At 45.5% G+C, this 17,286-nt stretch overlaps 1 protein-coding gene across 1 annotated transcript in view; it reads right to left on the bottom strand.

Moving 5' to 3' along the window:
• The window catches only part of tafa4b (TAFA chemokine like family member 4b), a 32,042-nt gene extending 16,551 nt beyond the window's left edge, over positions 1–15,491 (bottom strand). The window contains exons 1-3 of the mRNA XM_084030458.1: positions 14,996–15,491; positions 3,398–3,574; positions 2,337–2,452 (exon numbers count right to left, since the gene is read on the bottom strand). Of these exons, the coding sequence (XP_083886584.1) occupies positions 2,337–2,451 (115 nt within the window). The 5' untranslated portion in view covers position 2,452; positions 3,398–3,574; positions 14,996–15,491. The remainder of the gene's footprint in view (positions 1–2,336; positions 2,453–3,397; positions 3,575–14,995) is intronic.
• Positions 15,492–17,286: the final 1,795 nt, after the last annotated feature.

The following is a 17,286-nucleotide window of genomic DNA, read 5'->3' as shown; positions in this document are numbered from 1 at the left end:
AAATCTATCCCCAATACAAACTCACTTGACATCTTATAAGACAGCAGACCGGAGAACAGAATGCTCAAATATAAACGAGCGCTTATGCTTATATCTTTCTGGGAATTTCAGTATGTTGAACCAGGGAAGCTTTAAAAGCTGAAGCTCTTAAAAGAAGTTTGTGTTGCTATGCACACAAGCTGTGGAAAGTTGCTATACGCACTATTAGTTCTGCAGGCTTGTGACTGAGCTGCTGGTCTCGGATAATCAGATTTCAAGCATTCAAACAAGAAAAGAAAAAGGGGCACATGAGATTTCATTGTCAAAATACAGAAGAGTGTTGCTCAGAGCTGTAAGAGCATAAGCAATCAATTCACCAGCAAAAAAAAAAAGTCTGGTGTTGAAACAACACACGCGTTTGGAGTGGATCACGGTTTGCATTGTGTTACCTTCACAGCTCCTGGAATGCAATTTTCTGTGTGACCTGATGCAGAGTCATTTCAAGAAATACAGTAAAAATAAATGAATAGAGCTCAAGGCGTGCTTAAATATTTGTCTGCACAACCTGTTTGTGAGACTGATGCTGTGAAAATAACAGGATGAGTGATAAATACATCAGTTGATCATTTATATTTGTTTCCGTGTTAAATGAGGGAGAGGGGCAAGCTATTCCCTGAGAGATGTCTCATAATGTGTCTTTTTAAGTTTTTATTTATATATAATTTAAGAAGTCGATGTTGCATCATGCTATATATTTAATTCCCATGAGAGTGTTGGCAGAAAATAAAAAGAAAACATGTTGTTTTTCCCCCTCCACATCCATTTCAAGTGACAGCTGTCTTTCATATTGCGTCTGCAAGGCTAGTTGACATTCATTCCATCCGTTCCCATTACAGATTTGTTTTTGAGCTGCGTTTCTGTAAAATGACAGATTGCCTCTGAGAATGACATCGGGTCAATGAGACTAAGATTAAGGAGAAAGGACATATTTCTAGAGGAGCATTTTTTGTCCTCTAGAGCCACCATGTGGCAGCAAACGGTACAACATGAGGAACACGGCTCAAACGAACGCCTCACTGACCTGCCAACGGCACAGTAAAAACACTTAAGTAGGAAACACAGAAAACTATTATCTAGCAGTTATAATGTACACCCAGTTACTTCTGAACCTCAAACCCGTGTGTGTGTGTGTGTGTGTGTGTGTGTGTGTGTGTGTGTGTGTGTGTGTGTGTGTGAGCCACGTTGGCATTCACAAGTCCTAAACTTCCACCAATTAGAGTAAACGGAACGGAACGAGTCATCTTGTTTCACAGCTGAAAGTGAAATAAGAAGCATGCGTGCACCGGCGCTGACCTTCACAACACGCAGGGCCTGCAATTAGTCGTGTCCCTGCCGTAAGCAGGCTGCCTCCTCTCCGTCAAAAGCAAACTAACACCATCACTCAGCGCGCGGTCTGGATGCTGGTAGCATTCGCGTGGCACATAAAGGTCACCTTGCAGAACACAAGCGGTGAGAGCGTCGAGACCAAGAGATGATTAAGGAAAGCGTGATAATTAAGTGTGAGCGGGAGGAGGAGGTGACTTGGGAGGTTGTCGCCAACAAGTCAAGGCACATGATGCTGAGAGTCAGCACAACTGTCCCTGCAGCCAGCCCCAATTAAATATTAATAAGACTGTGTTGGTCATTTTTTGGTTGGGTGGAGGCCCGTCTCTATGACTTATGGAAATGAAGGATAGTGAATAGATTTAGCTTGTGGGCTTAAATTAAGTCAGCGTCGGCTGTGGTTTCCATCCTTTTTCATGGATTGCTCAGGGACTAAGCGAAGTGGTGCTTTGTTTAAAATGGAGTACTGCAGAGCTATGCATATTAATGTGGGCACGGGCAATTAGGAGTCTGAAGATTAGGAGTCATGAGCCTACATGGCCTCTTCTACACGAGACGTACAGCCTCGTTTTAAAGCAAGCCTCCAGCACGAAGCATCGGGCCGCTTGAGAACAACAGCATCTGTCCCCGAACTGCTGGATGTCTGCGACCGCTCTGAGGAGATCAGATCACACCCACACTGATCTATTTGTGTTGACAGCTCCTGACAGCTTAAGTGCCATTTGTATCCGAACGGACTCGATCATTCGAGCGTGGGTATGTTTGCATCCAAGTCCAAAACGAGGTCTCGTCTCCATTACGGTATGACACACTGAGGGACAGACGAGTTGTCGCCCGCTCAGCCGTCTCCAGGACCGGGAGGACTCAGTCAGCGACGGGCTCGGGGACCATGTGTTGTACCTGTGCGGTGACAGTGTAATTAACTCTTGTGGTGTTGGAAGGGGGGGGGTTGTTCAGAGCAAGACCTGGTGTACCTGTCGGTCCCCGATGGTTACGGCTGCCAGCGGACACCAGGTCAACACAGAGCATCACCAAGGCAACGAGGAAGGCCACCTGCACAGGCCAAACTGACCTCCCCCACAGTTTCATCCTGAGAGGGACAGAGGAGAGAGAGAGTAAAGGGGAGAGTGGAGCAGGAAAAGGGCATGAGAAGCAGTCTCCAAAAAAAAAGACAGGAAACAGAAGAGCACAACAAACGACAACATATTGCTTTTCAAACAAGCAGAAACAATATAAAAGGTGATCTGGCAAAGGGCAAACAAAAAAATGACAACCACAGTAGACCTGAGGAAAATATTCTCCCAGCAGAGGCACATATAATGTTGGTCTAGCTAACTCACCAGCAGCACCTCTACAGTATGCTACCAGCATCCTTTTATGCCTATTAGTATCACATTAGGATTAACTCCTCCAATTTTCTTCTGGCAGCAGGCAATTACAAAAAAGTCGACTTTATGAGTCATGACAGGTTACAGAGAAACATGAGGCTCAGCTCAGAAATAATAATACGTGGATTAGAGCTGCGACTAATCATTATTTTCATCATTGATCATTATGCAAATTATTTTCTTGATTAATTGTTTTTAGATGTAAAAATCCTCCATCACATCAACCTTCTGAGAGCCAAGGGGACATCGTTGAAGCGCTCTGTCCGACGTACGGTCCGAAGGTCATAGAGGTTAACTCTTATTATATCAGCTAGAAACAGGAAACAGTTAACAAATAATCATCCCAACAGCTGTTGAGTCATTTCCCGTTGGTTGACTAACTGTTCCAGCTCTATTGCTGTTGTCATTTCTGAAACGACTAGTTGATGAATTTAATTGATCAAGCAGAGGATCAACAACAATTGTGACAATGAAATTAATGAAATTAATGAATAATTAATATGAACTAGAATAGCTGGTTCTCAGTTCTTAATTGTAAAACATTTCAGATTTTCTCTGTTTTTTGGAAGATGTCAATTTGACTTCTGGGAACTTGTAGTGAGCATTTTCATTACTTCCTGACATTTGATAGACTTGGGTGGTCTCACCTGTTGGTTGTCTCTGTCTTCTGTTATCTGTCTTCCACCCAGTAGCTCCTCTATGGACCGGGTGCACAGGCCATGGCTGCATTCACTCACACCTCAGCCCTCCTCCTCCTCCTCCTCCTCCTCCTCTTCCTCTTCCTCACTACTTTTCCTCTTCTTCACCTCAAACAGAAGGAGTCTCTGGAGAGAAGAGGTACAAAGACACTTGGTCATAGAGGCCAGCCTGCCCCGAGGTCCCTCACTGGCCTTATGTGAAGGTCTACACACACACACACGCACACACACACACACACACACACACACACACACACACACACACACACACACACACACACACACACACACACACACACACACACACACACACACACACACACACACACACACACACACACACAGGGGTAGAGATGTGAAGGCCTAGATTCTGTTAGATCCATTGTTTACAATAGGTTCACCTACCCCCAGGCTGAATGTGATCCCCACTCTAGATCACACACTCTCTCTCTCTCTCTCTCTCTCTCTCTCTCTCTCTCTCTCTCTCTCTCTCTCTCTCTCTCTCTCTCTCTCTCTCTCACTCACACACACACACACACACACACACACACACACACACACACACACACACACACACACACACACACACACACACTCTGTCATGGGCAGCATACACACACACTTATGGACTCATAACACATAACACAATAAAAAATGATTCCAAAATAGGTGAGCATAAGAGCATAAGAAAAACCTGCGGTTGCCTCATAGCTAATACGTCCACCGGCAGCAAATCAGAGGATCAAACAAGCCATTAAAGCAAGTTGACACACACACACACACACACACAAACACACACACACACACACACACACACACACATACACACACAGAGTAAGAGAGAGAGAGACGGGGAGAAAGAGTACATTTGCACAGTGTTTGCCAGGTAAATTAAAACAGCATCGGAGGACAGGAGGAGAGTCTCTCCCTAATTACAGCTGAGTGACAGCTTCTAATGCCTGCGCAATTCTACACACTCTCTCTCTCTCTCTCACACACACACACACACACACACACACACAGACACAGACACAGACACACACAGAGTAAATTACCATGCCGCTGTAAGAGTGTGTCAACACACCTCTCTTTACAAAGGGACTAACTCCACAATCTAAATGAAAGACAACAGATTCACATTAATAACAAAATGTTCTCCTCTCCCAAACTTCATTATTCATCACGACTCATTGATATGCAACTCAGTCCGCTGCAATGCTCAGAAACTTGAGAATGTGTCAGGTCCATCCAAGCCGGATGCCTCCGCTGAGCCATCAGTGTAGTGCCACTGCCCCCTGGTGGGGAACAAACCAACAGCAACTGCCACGAACAAGTCAAACTTGAGAGATGCCTCAGGAACAAGCACATATAAGTCAGAGACTAGCAGGGGGCGTACCAACGTTGACATATATAATATTTTCAAAATGTGTGATTTGATTTGTGTGTTTGTTTGCGTGTCATTGCAGTACAGTATGTGAAAGTATGCATGGTGCATGTGCTGCGTGTGCACAGTGATTAGGCATGCTGCATGGCAGCGCTGAAGCCCATTTCTTATTCTCTTTTTAAAGGCTGGGCCATGGCACGCATTTTTATCAGCTTTGTTCTCTGATACACTCATTAAAAGAGCACAACAGTGCATGTGTGTGTGTGTGTGTGTCTGCATGTGTGTGTGTGTGTGTGTGTGTGTGTGTGTGTGTGAATGTGTGGTCTCCAGATGCAGCACATTGTCGTTCAGGAATTCAGGGACAAAATGTCCCATCAGTCACAGTGATGTTGTCACCTCTACTGGGTCTCTCTCACACACACACACACACACACACACACACACACACACACACATGCAGATTGTGGTCATATAAAATAGTGATAAAAAGGTTCAAAACAAAAATATGTGTGTGTGAGTCAGACACAATCCCATGCATTATTTATACATAAATTTGAAGTTCCCAAAAAGTCTCAAGTGTCCTTCAGGATATCACGTTGAAGGAAGCAAAGGTTTCTGTGGTGCTCAGCTGGTTGTTGGATTTGGAAGCAGTAAGGACACACACACACACACACACACACACACACACACACATTAACAAACAGAGCGCAGACATGCTCCAGATTATCTGAGAACATCAAGTCTCGCTCTCTCCCCCTCTATCACCCAGTCGCCACCTCATCTCCCTCTCTGCGGGCTGAAGGGCTGATTTGTGTCATTCCTCGGAGTAATCGCACAGGAGTGACACGGACGCTCATTGACATGCAATGAGACGATCCCAACCTCGGGCCGCAAATATATCCGTGTGCCCTGCATCCAAACGGCATCATCTGCCGGCGCTCTCCAAAGCACAGATGCACCGTCACAAACACACGTGTACAAAGCGTGAATTCGCAAAAATGATACTTGACTTAAAAAGCATGGCGACCTTTCTTGTCACGTATACACACACACATGCGATTCATCAAAAGTCAAATGGTGAGACGCTTTCTGCGTGACGGGGTGTTACTGACACTCTGCTGTTTGTCAGTCACAGAGATGATATGATTCGTCAGGACGGTACAGGAAGTTCCTGTTCAATAGAACTGAGCTCCTGCAGGGAATAGAAACTGCATTCCTTGATAACCTCTGTGTCGCCTGCTTAGTATGTTGTGGATAACTCTGGTTTATCTTTCTTAAATCAATATGTTATCTCTAATTGGAGTAATTGGATTTCCTAAAGTGCTGTTTATTAGACTTTATAATTGGAAAAACAGGCGCGATATGTTTTTGTAAAAGTCTGTTTCAGTTTGTTTGACAAGATAGTCTCGTCATCAATCTATGATTGATTTAGCCTCATAGTCGCCTCCGGATGAAGATGGCGGTCGTTAGGTTGATCGATTCAACACTTTGGCACAAAGCAAGATTTCTCAACAAATACCGGCCAAATTGACATGTTTGTTGAGGACATTCAGTGTTCAGGATGATGACTTTGGTGAGCTTTGACCTTTTGTCTAGCATATGAATATAGGGAAAGATTTTAAGATTTTAATTTATTCATTTTGAGTATTTGTGTAATGCTTTATAAAGATTTATTCCTGTCTTCTAACAACTGACAAAATCATTTACTTGTGTTTTGCCATATTTGATGTCACATGATGCTCTAAAAGCTGTTTTGGAGGTGTTTTGTACACTAACAAAAATTGGTTCACATCCTGAATATTCGGGTTTATTTGGAATTTAAAAATAGTCGCTTGAATAGAAAATTATCAAAAGGTAAAAAAAGTATGAAAAGGGGATACAAACATGTTATTTCAGTTTGAGCTCCAGTTAGCATGTGTGAAAAATAGAAATTGTAGACGATATCTGAGTTAGCAGATGTTTGTGCCCGGACACAGACCAAGCAGACAAAAAGCATATCGGTATAAAACAAAGTGCATCTCCCCAAGGCGGAAAGATATTCAAAATGAAATGGGTGAAAGCACAAAGCCCAATGGAATCTGATGTGAAGCGTTTCAGATTTCCGCCGATACGCAGAGTATTAACATTCAGTTAGGGATGTGTAATGTTCTGATCTATATATTTGTCTGCCTCCAACTTTAAACCATTATAGCATGCTGCTCCTCGCCATTTCCTCTTGGTCGCCGGGCAGACGGGGCGGCTTTGAGTCCAGACGAGTCCACTCCCACCCGCAGAGATGAACTTAAATTAACACAACGGCATGTTTATGCATTCAGCCTGTTATTATCCTGCTTCTTGTTTCTCCTTTCATCTCTCTCCAGTATCCATGTCTCCATCTCTCTCCTCACTCTATCGGTATACGCAAATGTGAATCTCTGCTTCCTCCTCTCTGTGTTTTCACCTGAGAGCTTCTCTGACTGCAGTGTGAAGCAGAGACGAAGCAGAAGAAATCCAGACACATGACAGAAAAACACGACTGAAAATGTTTTACAAGTGATTGAAGTTGTTAAATGTATGTACTCCGATACTGCATGTTTAAATTGTACTCATGGTCATGTTTATGACAAATGTTTCTGCTGATAACATTATACTACTATACATCATACTACTTCTTAAAACCCACGTACTACAAATGCTAACAATATTTTCATTCTGTGTGAAATTGCCCATAATTCTTTTTTTTTTTTTTTATAAAGGAGAAGGTCAGAAGTCATCCGAGGGACACATAATAACATAGCAGCTGTTTACTGCCGTCCATCCGCACCGCCACACCTCCCTCACTATATTGTTTCCGCCAATAAACCAACAAGCAATAAAGTGGAGGAACCAGTTTGGTGAAATGGCCAGATGGGGAGAAAGAGAGGAGAGAAAGTTGGGAGTGGAAAGTCTGACTTCAGGAACATTACCAGACTCTAGTATTGACTGCAGAGTTCAGACAATGGCCTTGGCACTAAGGTACCATTACAGCTCAATTGATCGGCCTGCACTTAAATCCAAATCCCACCTAGCTGCACAAGCCAGTGTGTCAGGATCCGGTGACCACGAAATATGTGCGTTTGTGTGTGGGTTTTGTCAAAGTGCTCGGAAAATGCTGCAGTTTTTCAAGGTTGCCCCCCTTCTCCACACCGACTCATCTCCTCACTTCCTCTTCCTCTCTCTCGTTTTCATCAATCTCTTTCCTTTCCCTCACTGTCATTGATAGGTCAGAAATGATTCCCAATGTGTGTTTCATGTGTCAAAGCATGCGACCAGGCCCTTCAGGGAGTCTGAATCCACCTCTCCACACACACACACACACACACAAGCCCAACACAATCATTCACAAACCCACACAAACACACACATAGTCCACACTTCTGACAGAGGAATGAACCGCGGTATTCCTGTATTGCTTTCATGCTGGGGTTTTGCTGTACCTGTCACAGTCAGACGTCGCTCTCATTAGAGTCCTTTAACATCCCTCCCTACAGTGGGGGAGGGGCAGAGGCCAATGTAAGCTGTTAGTTGTTTTACGGAGGGGAGAAAAAAAAAAGCACAGACGCTAACAGGCTAATAAACATTAGCTTGTCGATGCAACAAGTCTGCAGCCTTGGACACGTTGTTTAAAACCCAGACCGCCAGCGTTCAGGCTGGCACAGATCCGAGCTCCTCAGAGCCGCTGACAGATAGAGGCACGGGCCGGGCTGTAAATCCGGCGCACTCTAATAAAGCAATAAAAGGCCATTAAAAGTCAGTGTCCCCCAGCACTGGAAGATGGATGGAAAGGTGGAAAGTAAAGGAGACACTTTGAGAAAGCTGTACACACCTACACACATTTTGGCAGGATTTCTTCCCCTCTCCGCTCAGACAATCTAGGTAGCTGCAATATTGATGCCTTTCTGCTGTTGTTACTCCTCTTTTATCCTTGCTGGATGCACCTCGCTTTTGTAATAAATAAAAAAAAAGAGTAAACACTGTGATTTAAAATAGTGAAAACAATCTTTATGTACTGTTGTGCTCACTCAGTAAGCTCTCTGCCTCTGCAGCTGATCTACCTTCCTCCCTGTGAGGGCTACTGCAACGACTTCCACTATGATTTCATACCAGCCCTCATTTTATTCACATCATTGCACGAATGCAAATGCAAAGTTTCCTCTGATATCCTGGCTTTAGTATTTGTTACTTGTAGCAAAGTAGCAATACCAGACTTTGGGAATGGAACTGTAATTATTAATAATAATGCAAATGTTTGCATTTTCATCATCTAAATGTTTGTAACAAGGAAGATTTCCCAGTCTTTGTTTTTATTCCGTCTCTTCATTTCACTGCAAGCATTCTTTTCACCAGTTCTCACACTGTCTCACAAGTTTTTCTTATCTTCTCGACCTGAACAGGCATCAAAAGGAGGTACAGAGGAGAGACGCTGGGAGCCAAAGCAGGGCAGAAGGGACACAGCACAACTTAGCCAAGTAATAAAACATGGATTCTACACACACAGTCCATGCTCCTTGCTTCTGTCTGTACAAAGACAGAGGAAAAAGATAAGACCAAGGTGTGTGATTGTCTGTCTGTGTGGCAGCGTATTCCCCGAGCGGACACTTCCTCTGTGGCCGCCGGTATTGAAGGGCGGCCCGGAGCCAAACAAAAGCCGGCCGTGGCCCCCGACGGTGAGTCTCCTGAGAGCAGCGGTCATTCATTGTGCTTTGTGCCCAAATTATGATTAATGGAAAATAAACAACCTTGATGTGAAGCCTGCTTTGATTTTCTATGAGCCCCGGCCTCTGTGTGTAGTTGAAGCTGCTCCTCTGGCCCGAGAGAACAGCGCTGGACAAACATTCAACTCTTGGCCTCACGGCGCTTTCACAGCTTACAATCAATGGACTCACTGCAGCTCCGTATACACAAAATCTCATATATGCACACAAACCGACATCTTAATTATATCTGTCCCCTCTGCTGCTAATGACCAGCCTGTGCGTAATTATATTAATTACCGTACGTGCCACGCCTGTCAACTGGCCAGCGAGAGGAAAGGGAGAGTTTGATACGTAGTAGAGAGAGGGAGAGGAGAAAAGGAGCAAAAGGAAGAGAAAAAAAGCTACACATGAAGGAGTTGGAGAGTGGTCGGAGTGGGAAATGACAGAGAAGGAGGGAGGGAAGGAGAGAGGTTGGGAAAATAGAGTGTAGAGAGAGAGAGAGAGAGAGAGAGAGAGGGAGAGAGAGAGAGAGAGAGAGGAAGCCTGATCAATTGTTCATTTTACAAAGTCACTGAGACGTGTCAGCAGTGTCAATAAGTGAATTAATTTGTCTGTGGATCTCCAGAGCATGACACCATATCACTCTGCTCCCCTGAGACCAGGAGGGCCTCTAACCCACACACACACACACACACACACACACACACACACACACACACACGCACACACACACAATAATTCATCCTCAGTCAAGCAGCCATCCCCAAGGGAGGCTATTGTCCCCCGGTGACTGACATCAGTCAGCCACCAAGAGGGACCCTCGACCACTGGCTGTTTTCATTACAGAGTCATCACCTCCCACACACACACACACACACACACACACACACACACACACACACACACACACACACACACACACACACACACACACACACACACACACACACACACACACACACACAATGCATCGGCATACACATTGACATACACTTGTCTGACAGATTTCGCTTCAGTCCTGACTACCCATACTGTTGACATCCATTGAATCCAACTCTCTTACACCCACGATAGGTCCTGGCTTCCTCCATCGCCCTCTCTATTGTTTCTCTATCTCCCTCCCCCTCTCTTTCATGAGCTGCATCCCACGGGGTTAAACCCTCTTTGCCCCTCATGGGGGCACAGTGTAGTTTGAGGGCTGCAGAGCATGCTGGGAGATTTTCATAATCCCGCAAACTACACTAACGTTGTCGCTCATGGTTACCAGCACATCTGCCAGCTGCCAGAGGGGAGCGAGCATGGACGCAAACAGACAGACATGCATTAATACACACACACACACACACACACACACACACACACACACACACACACACACACACACACACACACACACACACACACACACATAGTGGAAGCAGCAGATTGCATTCAAGGTGATAGATAGAGAAGTGTGGGAAGGAACTGTGCCTGTTCAATTACAATCATTACGTTGGGAGATTTGTCATGGTCAAAGTGAGTTGGAGCTGTAGAGGAATCACCTTGAGGCCTGTGAAGTGTTGTTATTTTCAATTTTCACAGAAGGTCTACGGCATCCTCGAAACCCTCCAAATTGAAAATGACTGAAATTAAACATAAATGAATTACTCCAAACAGGTGTTTAAAGAATGCTCCCTCAATGGTGCATGACTGACTCCTTAAAAGCACTTGGCACTTAAGGAACAGTAATCCACTAACCCACAATCTGTCAACTGCTTTCAAGCCATGACAGCAGCAAATTTGAATGTGGTTGGTGTTGTGCCTTCCTCTGGGCTGTCAGTCAAAGCAGGACCTGTTAGTTGGAATCAGAGAGGGTCCGGATGGTGTGATGGTGCAACACAGGAAACGGAGACCTTGCTGTCACTGATTGACTGACAGAGGGGAGAATGGCAGACAAGGAACCCAGCTGTGGAGCTCCAACATGGACTGTTCAGACCAGTTGGTACCTGCTCTCTAAAGGCCAAATTCATCACTTAACCTCACCATCCCCGTCTGTGCTTTGTTAGTGGTTAGTTAGAGGAATAAGAGAACAAAACGATCCATTTTTTAAATCGGTATCCATGTTTTGCCAAATGTATATCTGCACATAAACAATCAATCTTGACCCCTTGGATGAGTCTTTCTCAAGAAAGTATGACGATCCATATTAAGTGGAGCATTTTACTGTTGCAAAATAAACTTGTACCCTCTGATAATGGTGACACCGTTTTTCTAAATGACCTGAAACCTAGTTTGGCATTTCTGTACTGCAGGTTGTCAATTAAAGGCTGTCATATCCACTAATTCTAATGTAGCTGAAATATGCCTAGACTGGCTGATATATTGGTCTGATGGATATTGGTCTATCTCTAATTTTAATATGAGTGGGGGGGCCTTTAAATGCAAATAAAAGGATTCAAATTAAGATCAAAATGGAACGTGTTGACTAAATACATAGTGTGAGGCAGAGTACACAGAAGTTAAAAACGGTCCTTCAACAGATCATGATTCAAACTTTTAGTGAGGCATGTGGATTACACACAATAGATAAAACTACCCCATCCTGAGTTATCAAACACACTTAAAGTTCAGCTGAAAAGGCATTTCAGGAGTATTTCACTTCCATACTGGGACGCATTTCTCAGTGGAACAGGATCGGCGGGCTGAGACAAAACTTTAGGAGGAATTTGATTGGATCGTAGAAAAGATAAGCTCAGGACCTTCTCCAGCTCTGTGTAGTCCTGATGTTGCAGATTGATTGATGCCACGATATTGATTGAAATTAGTTGGTAAAAGCTGATGTAACCAATCCGCATATTTATTATTCCAAGATTTTAATAGAAATGGATGAATTGAATTGATTTTTTGTCATTTTGTTAAATAGGTGCACAATATGACCGGGCATGCGTGTTTCCACTCTGACCTGTCAGCACCATCTGAACTTTAACCTTTTTTTTAACCACGGGCCGTGACCTCTGTCCAACTGTGGTTTCGTGGTTGAGATACCACACACTCACAAGAATTGATCTAATATTGCTCTTTGCTCTGTTAGTCATGGCCCTCCTGTTTGAGAATAGATATCTGTCCCTGGGTGTGTTTTATCTGAATCGGATTTCATGAGGATGAGCGAAGACGTTATTGTCCAATGCATCTCCGTGGCGTCTACTCACGTTCTCTAACCCAATACATCCGGAGACCACCTGAGATGAAAAGCTGTCCAGGAAGCTGCCAATTACAAACAAGAGGCCTTTCTCCATCTTTCTATCCATGACGTGAAATAAGGCCTCGTCTCTCCCTCTCAATTGGGAAGTATCCAGTCATCCATTCTGTGTGTGTGTGTGTGTGTGGAGGTGATCTCCAATCCGCCGCGCTGCTCTCACCTCACCAGTGCTACATGCTGGATCCCGGTTTATTTATCTAGCACATCATCTAGAACTCTCACACACACACACACACACACACACACACACACACACACACACACCATAATCATCATAATCTCACATGTGTTTTCTCTCCGTCACACATACTTCCTTGTCCAGATTCCTTTGTGCAGTGTTCCTCCTATTACTTACACACAGACGCACAAAGACACAGGTCATTTCACATATAGGCTGTCTCAACACACACACACACACACACTCACACACACACACACAACCGCTACCTCCTTCCTTCGCCTCATCTCTCACAAATATTTTTTCTGCCTCTCCAGCTCATTTCTCTCGCCTCCCTTGCTCCCCCTTCTCCTTGCCGCCGTCCATCGCCTCTCTGCTTGGCCGTGTCCTCATGCACAATCACAAATGCACACAATCCATTCCCCCTCATTCCAAGCCAGTCATCCTGAACAGCCCTCTGTGGGGTAAGTAGATAGGATGCTGTTGAGACATGCAGAGCCGAACGGCCCTCAGAGGATACCGCTTGTCCAACCGCTGGGAGCTATACTATAGGAGGAAGGAGGGCTCCGATGAGAGTGAGCCTGGAGAGAGGAGTAATTGTCAAGTGTGTGTGTGTGTGTGTGTGTGTGTGTGTGTGTGTGTGTGTGTGTGTGTGTGTATCTGTGAAAAGTACAGTTGAGATGAGATAGAAAAGGGTGACAAAGACAGAGAAGCAGCCATACACCGTGGACAGGCAAACCGGCACAGCCAGACGTCAGAGTGCATTCTCATAAAGGTGTGTGTGTGCGTGTGTGTGTGTGTGTGTGTGTCTGTCTGAGGCTGGGTGACAGGGGTCAGGTTGAAGAGAGTAATCTCCCCAGGATTAAGAGTGCAGCTCCCGTGTTAATGTGACTGTCAATGAGAATTAAGTCCCTGGACCGATCCTCTCCTCTCCTCGCTCTCCTGTCAGCTCTGTCACACTAATGACACCACTTTCTGTGGAGTGCCAGTGCTGCGTGCTAAAAACAATGGGGAAATAATTACACTCTTTCAATACAGTACAAATTGCAGAGCTGAGCAGAGGGGCAGCGGAAAGATATAAAGCAAAGGGGGAGGGAGGGGGAGGAGGGGATGGGAGAGGGAGGGGCTGAGACAAGGATGACTAACAATTACAACACGATAGGGGTTGGGTCTCATTACTTCGCCCATTAACATGCACCAAGTAATTTTCCCCTCTCAGGTTGTGTGTGCGCATGGGAGCGTGCGCGCGCGAGAGAGGGGGTTGGAGGGAGGGAGAGCGAGATAGAGAGAGAGAGAGGGGCTGTGCGTGCTGCGTGTGCGCCCAATAGAGTGTGCCCATTGGGTTCTGCAACACACCTCCCCGCATCCGTGCGCAATCTGCCCGGAGAGCCCGGCGGCACCTCATTTCTCTCCCATATGTCTGAGCCCCGCGCGCTCTCCTCTCTATTCCCAGCCCATCACGATCCATGCAAAGCGATTAGAAGGCGCGTGAAAAGAGCCAGGTCAGCGGATCCGCCTCGCAGATCACTCAATAGGCACTAAGCAGCGCCGAGCTTCGGACCGATCGCTTATTTAACCTCGCAGTGGTGAAACACTGCATCAATCTCACCTCAATCTCCCCTGCCCTCGCCGACAGCACGCGCTATACGCGGTCAGCGGAATTGACGCGTGTTCCATTTTTACGCATGGCAATCACGCGCCGAGGACTTGGAGATCAGGGAGATTTTCGTTGGAAATCCTGCTGCTCTTTTAAGAAATCGTTCCTCAGCAAAAAAAAATGTGTTCTCTGCGCTCCGAGCCAAGATCATCAAAGTTGAATTTAGTGAGACAGTCAGCCAATCACCGCCCGTTCTCTCGCTGCTGCTGCCCGTGGAAAAAAAATGTTGCACGTCTCTACAGCCAAAGCCCCCCTCTGACCTCATCCTCGTTTCATTAGCCCATTGACCGTGTGCTATGAAAGGGCACGAGGAATTATAATCTATACTAATTGAATTTTAATTAAAAAACAAAACAAAAAAAAACACCACCTTACCCAAATCTATAAACTCGCTGGCATGATCACGGGGTATTGTAAAGGATCCAGATGACATAGTAGAGCGGTTTGCCACTTTCTGCTTCAACTCCACTGATTTTGTTTTCCACTAAACGGGACAATCCTTTTGAGCCAACTGTCCAGTTCCCGGAGCCCGCGCACACGCACACGGGGGTGAGGAGGGCTACTGCCGCGCCAGAGGACCAGCCCTCCGGAGCCGGGCGACGAAACCGAGCTCGCGCACCGGCGATGCGCTCCAGTGTGTCATAATCTCCCCGCGTCCCATCTCAAAAGCACACTGAGGAGAAACTCATCAAAAGTCCGTAATTCCCCCGAAGAGACATCGGGCTGGTGTTTTTTCTGGCAAGCACTCCAAACAAGTTCATGTCCCTGCGCGCGACTGTCTCGCGGAGGCGTTAAAGTCGCCGGAGAGATGCTGATGAGAGCGATGTTATAGTGATGCAGGAGTGATAGTTGCGCTCCCGTCGCTCCTCCCGAGCAGGGATCGATTGGACATGAGAAATGCGAATAGAGACCGTCTTCCCCATTCAGAACACGTGCAACAGCGCCCGCCCAGTCCACCAGCTCCCAAGTACACCCCCTCTTCTCCACTGATGTCATGTAGTTTAACAGTGGACTGTTGGGGGTGAAGGGGAAGGGGGGAGACAATTCTGCATGTCCAAGGAGAGATGGGACACATGTCGGCCATTGAGACGGAAAATAGTGTATCTTAACAAGTCATGTTATTGTGGAATACCGGACATTTCCACTTGTTTATGGTTTGTTTCAATGTATTGCTGTAAGTCTTATATCGCGGCAGGCAGGACAGATCGGGAAAACATACATGATACAAGTTGTGCAGAGACTTAGAGCCGACGGATGGAGTGTGTCGGTTGTACACCTGCACCGTTTAACAGTGTCCTCATGCTGTCTTCTTCTGAGTGGAACTAACTCGTGTGTGTTGAGTTGAGGAGGGGTCTGACGACATGTCGATCATGTTACAGATGGTGTCTGGACATCAATACTTGGTTCTGTACTCTGATAACCCCCCCTCCCTCCCCAGTGTTAAACAGAATTTAATCACCGCGGCCTCTCCGTTACGCACCAGGAGACAGCCTCTCAATTATTCCATCCCTAGAATATTCTAGTGTGTTGATGGCGATTGATTGCTTTGCGCTGTATTTGCAGTCGTTAAGACTTAGAGGAGGTCGATGTCTGCTAACGACCCAAGGTGAGGAGTATCCGATACATTCAGATGTCTTTCACTTGTTTTCCTGATTATATATATATATATTTCCTGATTATATATATTTAGTTTAGTTAGTTTAGTTCGTGACTTTGAGCCGAGAGCACTTTAGTCGATTCAGATTTGAAAAACATTGAACGTAAGTACAGATCCTAGTTCCAGCACCATGGACAGGGCGAGACGCGCTGCATATAAATGCAGGCCGCTGGACAGCTCCAGACTGTCCTGTCACTGCGCTTTTCTTTGCGCTTACTTTGTTGTCAAGCAGCTAATCCAGTCTACAGACAGAATAAACTAAAGTGGACGCACTGCGTTGAGTGTAAGTGAAAGAGGAGGAGGGGGCAGAAAGTTGATAAAACACAATATATCCTGTTTTGCCGGCAAGTGTCTGAGTCTACTGAACCTGTGTGTCGCTGATCGGAGGCCTTAAATCTTTAAAGTGAGGCAGCAAATGGATGCAACAGCACATCCCGTGACGTAACACCGACTTGAAAGTGAAAGGTTGAGCGGTGATAAATATCATTTATTTCCCTTATAGGCGACTTTTCCATCGTATTTCCAGTCGTTACAGAGCCGGCCGTTCTTCGCTGTATCCGATTCGGTGTTTCAGTCTGAGGGAAGTTAAAAGGTTGCAGACTCATGATATATATTTTGAAGAAAAAAAGAAAAACGTATGGAGTCCTCTTGGCGTGTCATGTATCAAAGAGCATGGATCTCCACTGGGGTCACTCCCCCAATAATCATCACCCATTAAGGATATATCTGCTCATCATTTGGGGGGGGGGGGCTGCAACATTGGCCACGGTATGATGTGCGTGTTGTGATGGATTTGTCTGAGCACAGCAGTGAGAATTGTTTTGGATTTTGATTTGGGCAATAAATTCAAGAAAGGCAACGTGTGCTGGTGTGGGACACGCAGCTTAATAATGGAGCAGAAACGTCAGAATGTTGCTGGCGATGCGGCTCTTCTATGCCAGACAAACTAAAATAGGCACTAACAATGAGGCGAAGCAGCGAGATATAGCTCACGCTTTGAAACCAAACT

The sequence above is a fragment of the Eutrigla gurnardus genome, assembly GCF_963514095.1.
Source record: "Eutrigla gurnardus genome assembly, chromosome: 2".
NCBI classification, from domain to species: Eukaryota; Metazoa; Chordata; class Actinopteri; order Perciformes; family Triglidae; genus Eutrigla; species Eutrigla gurnardus.
Note: the sequence above shows the minus strand (reverse complement) of the source record. Positions and strands in the feature narration are given on the sequence as shown.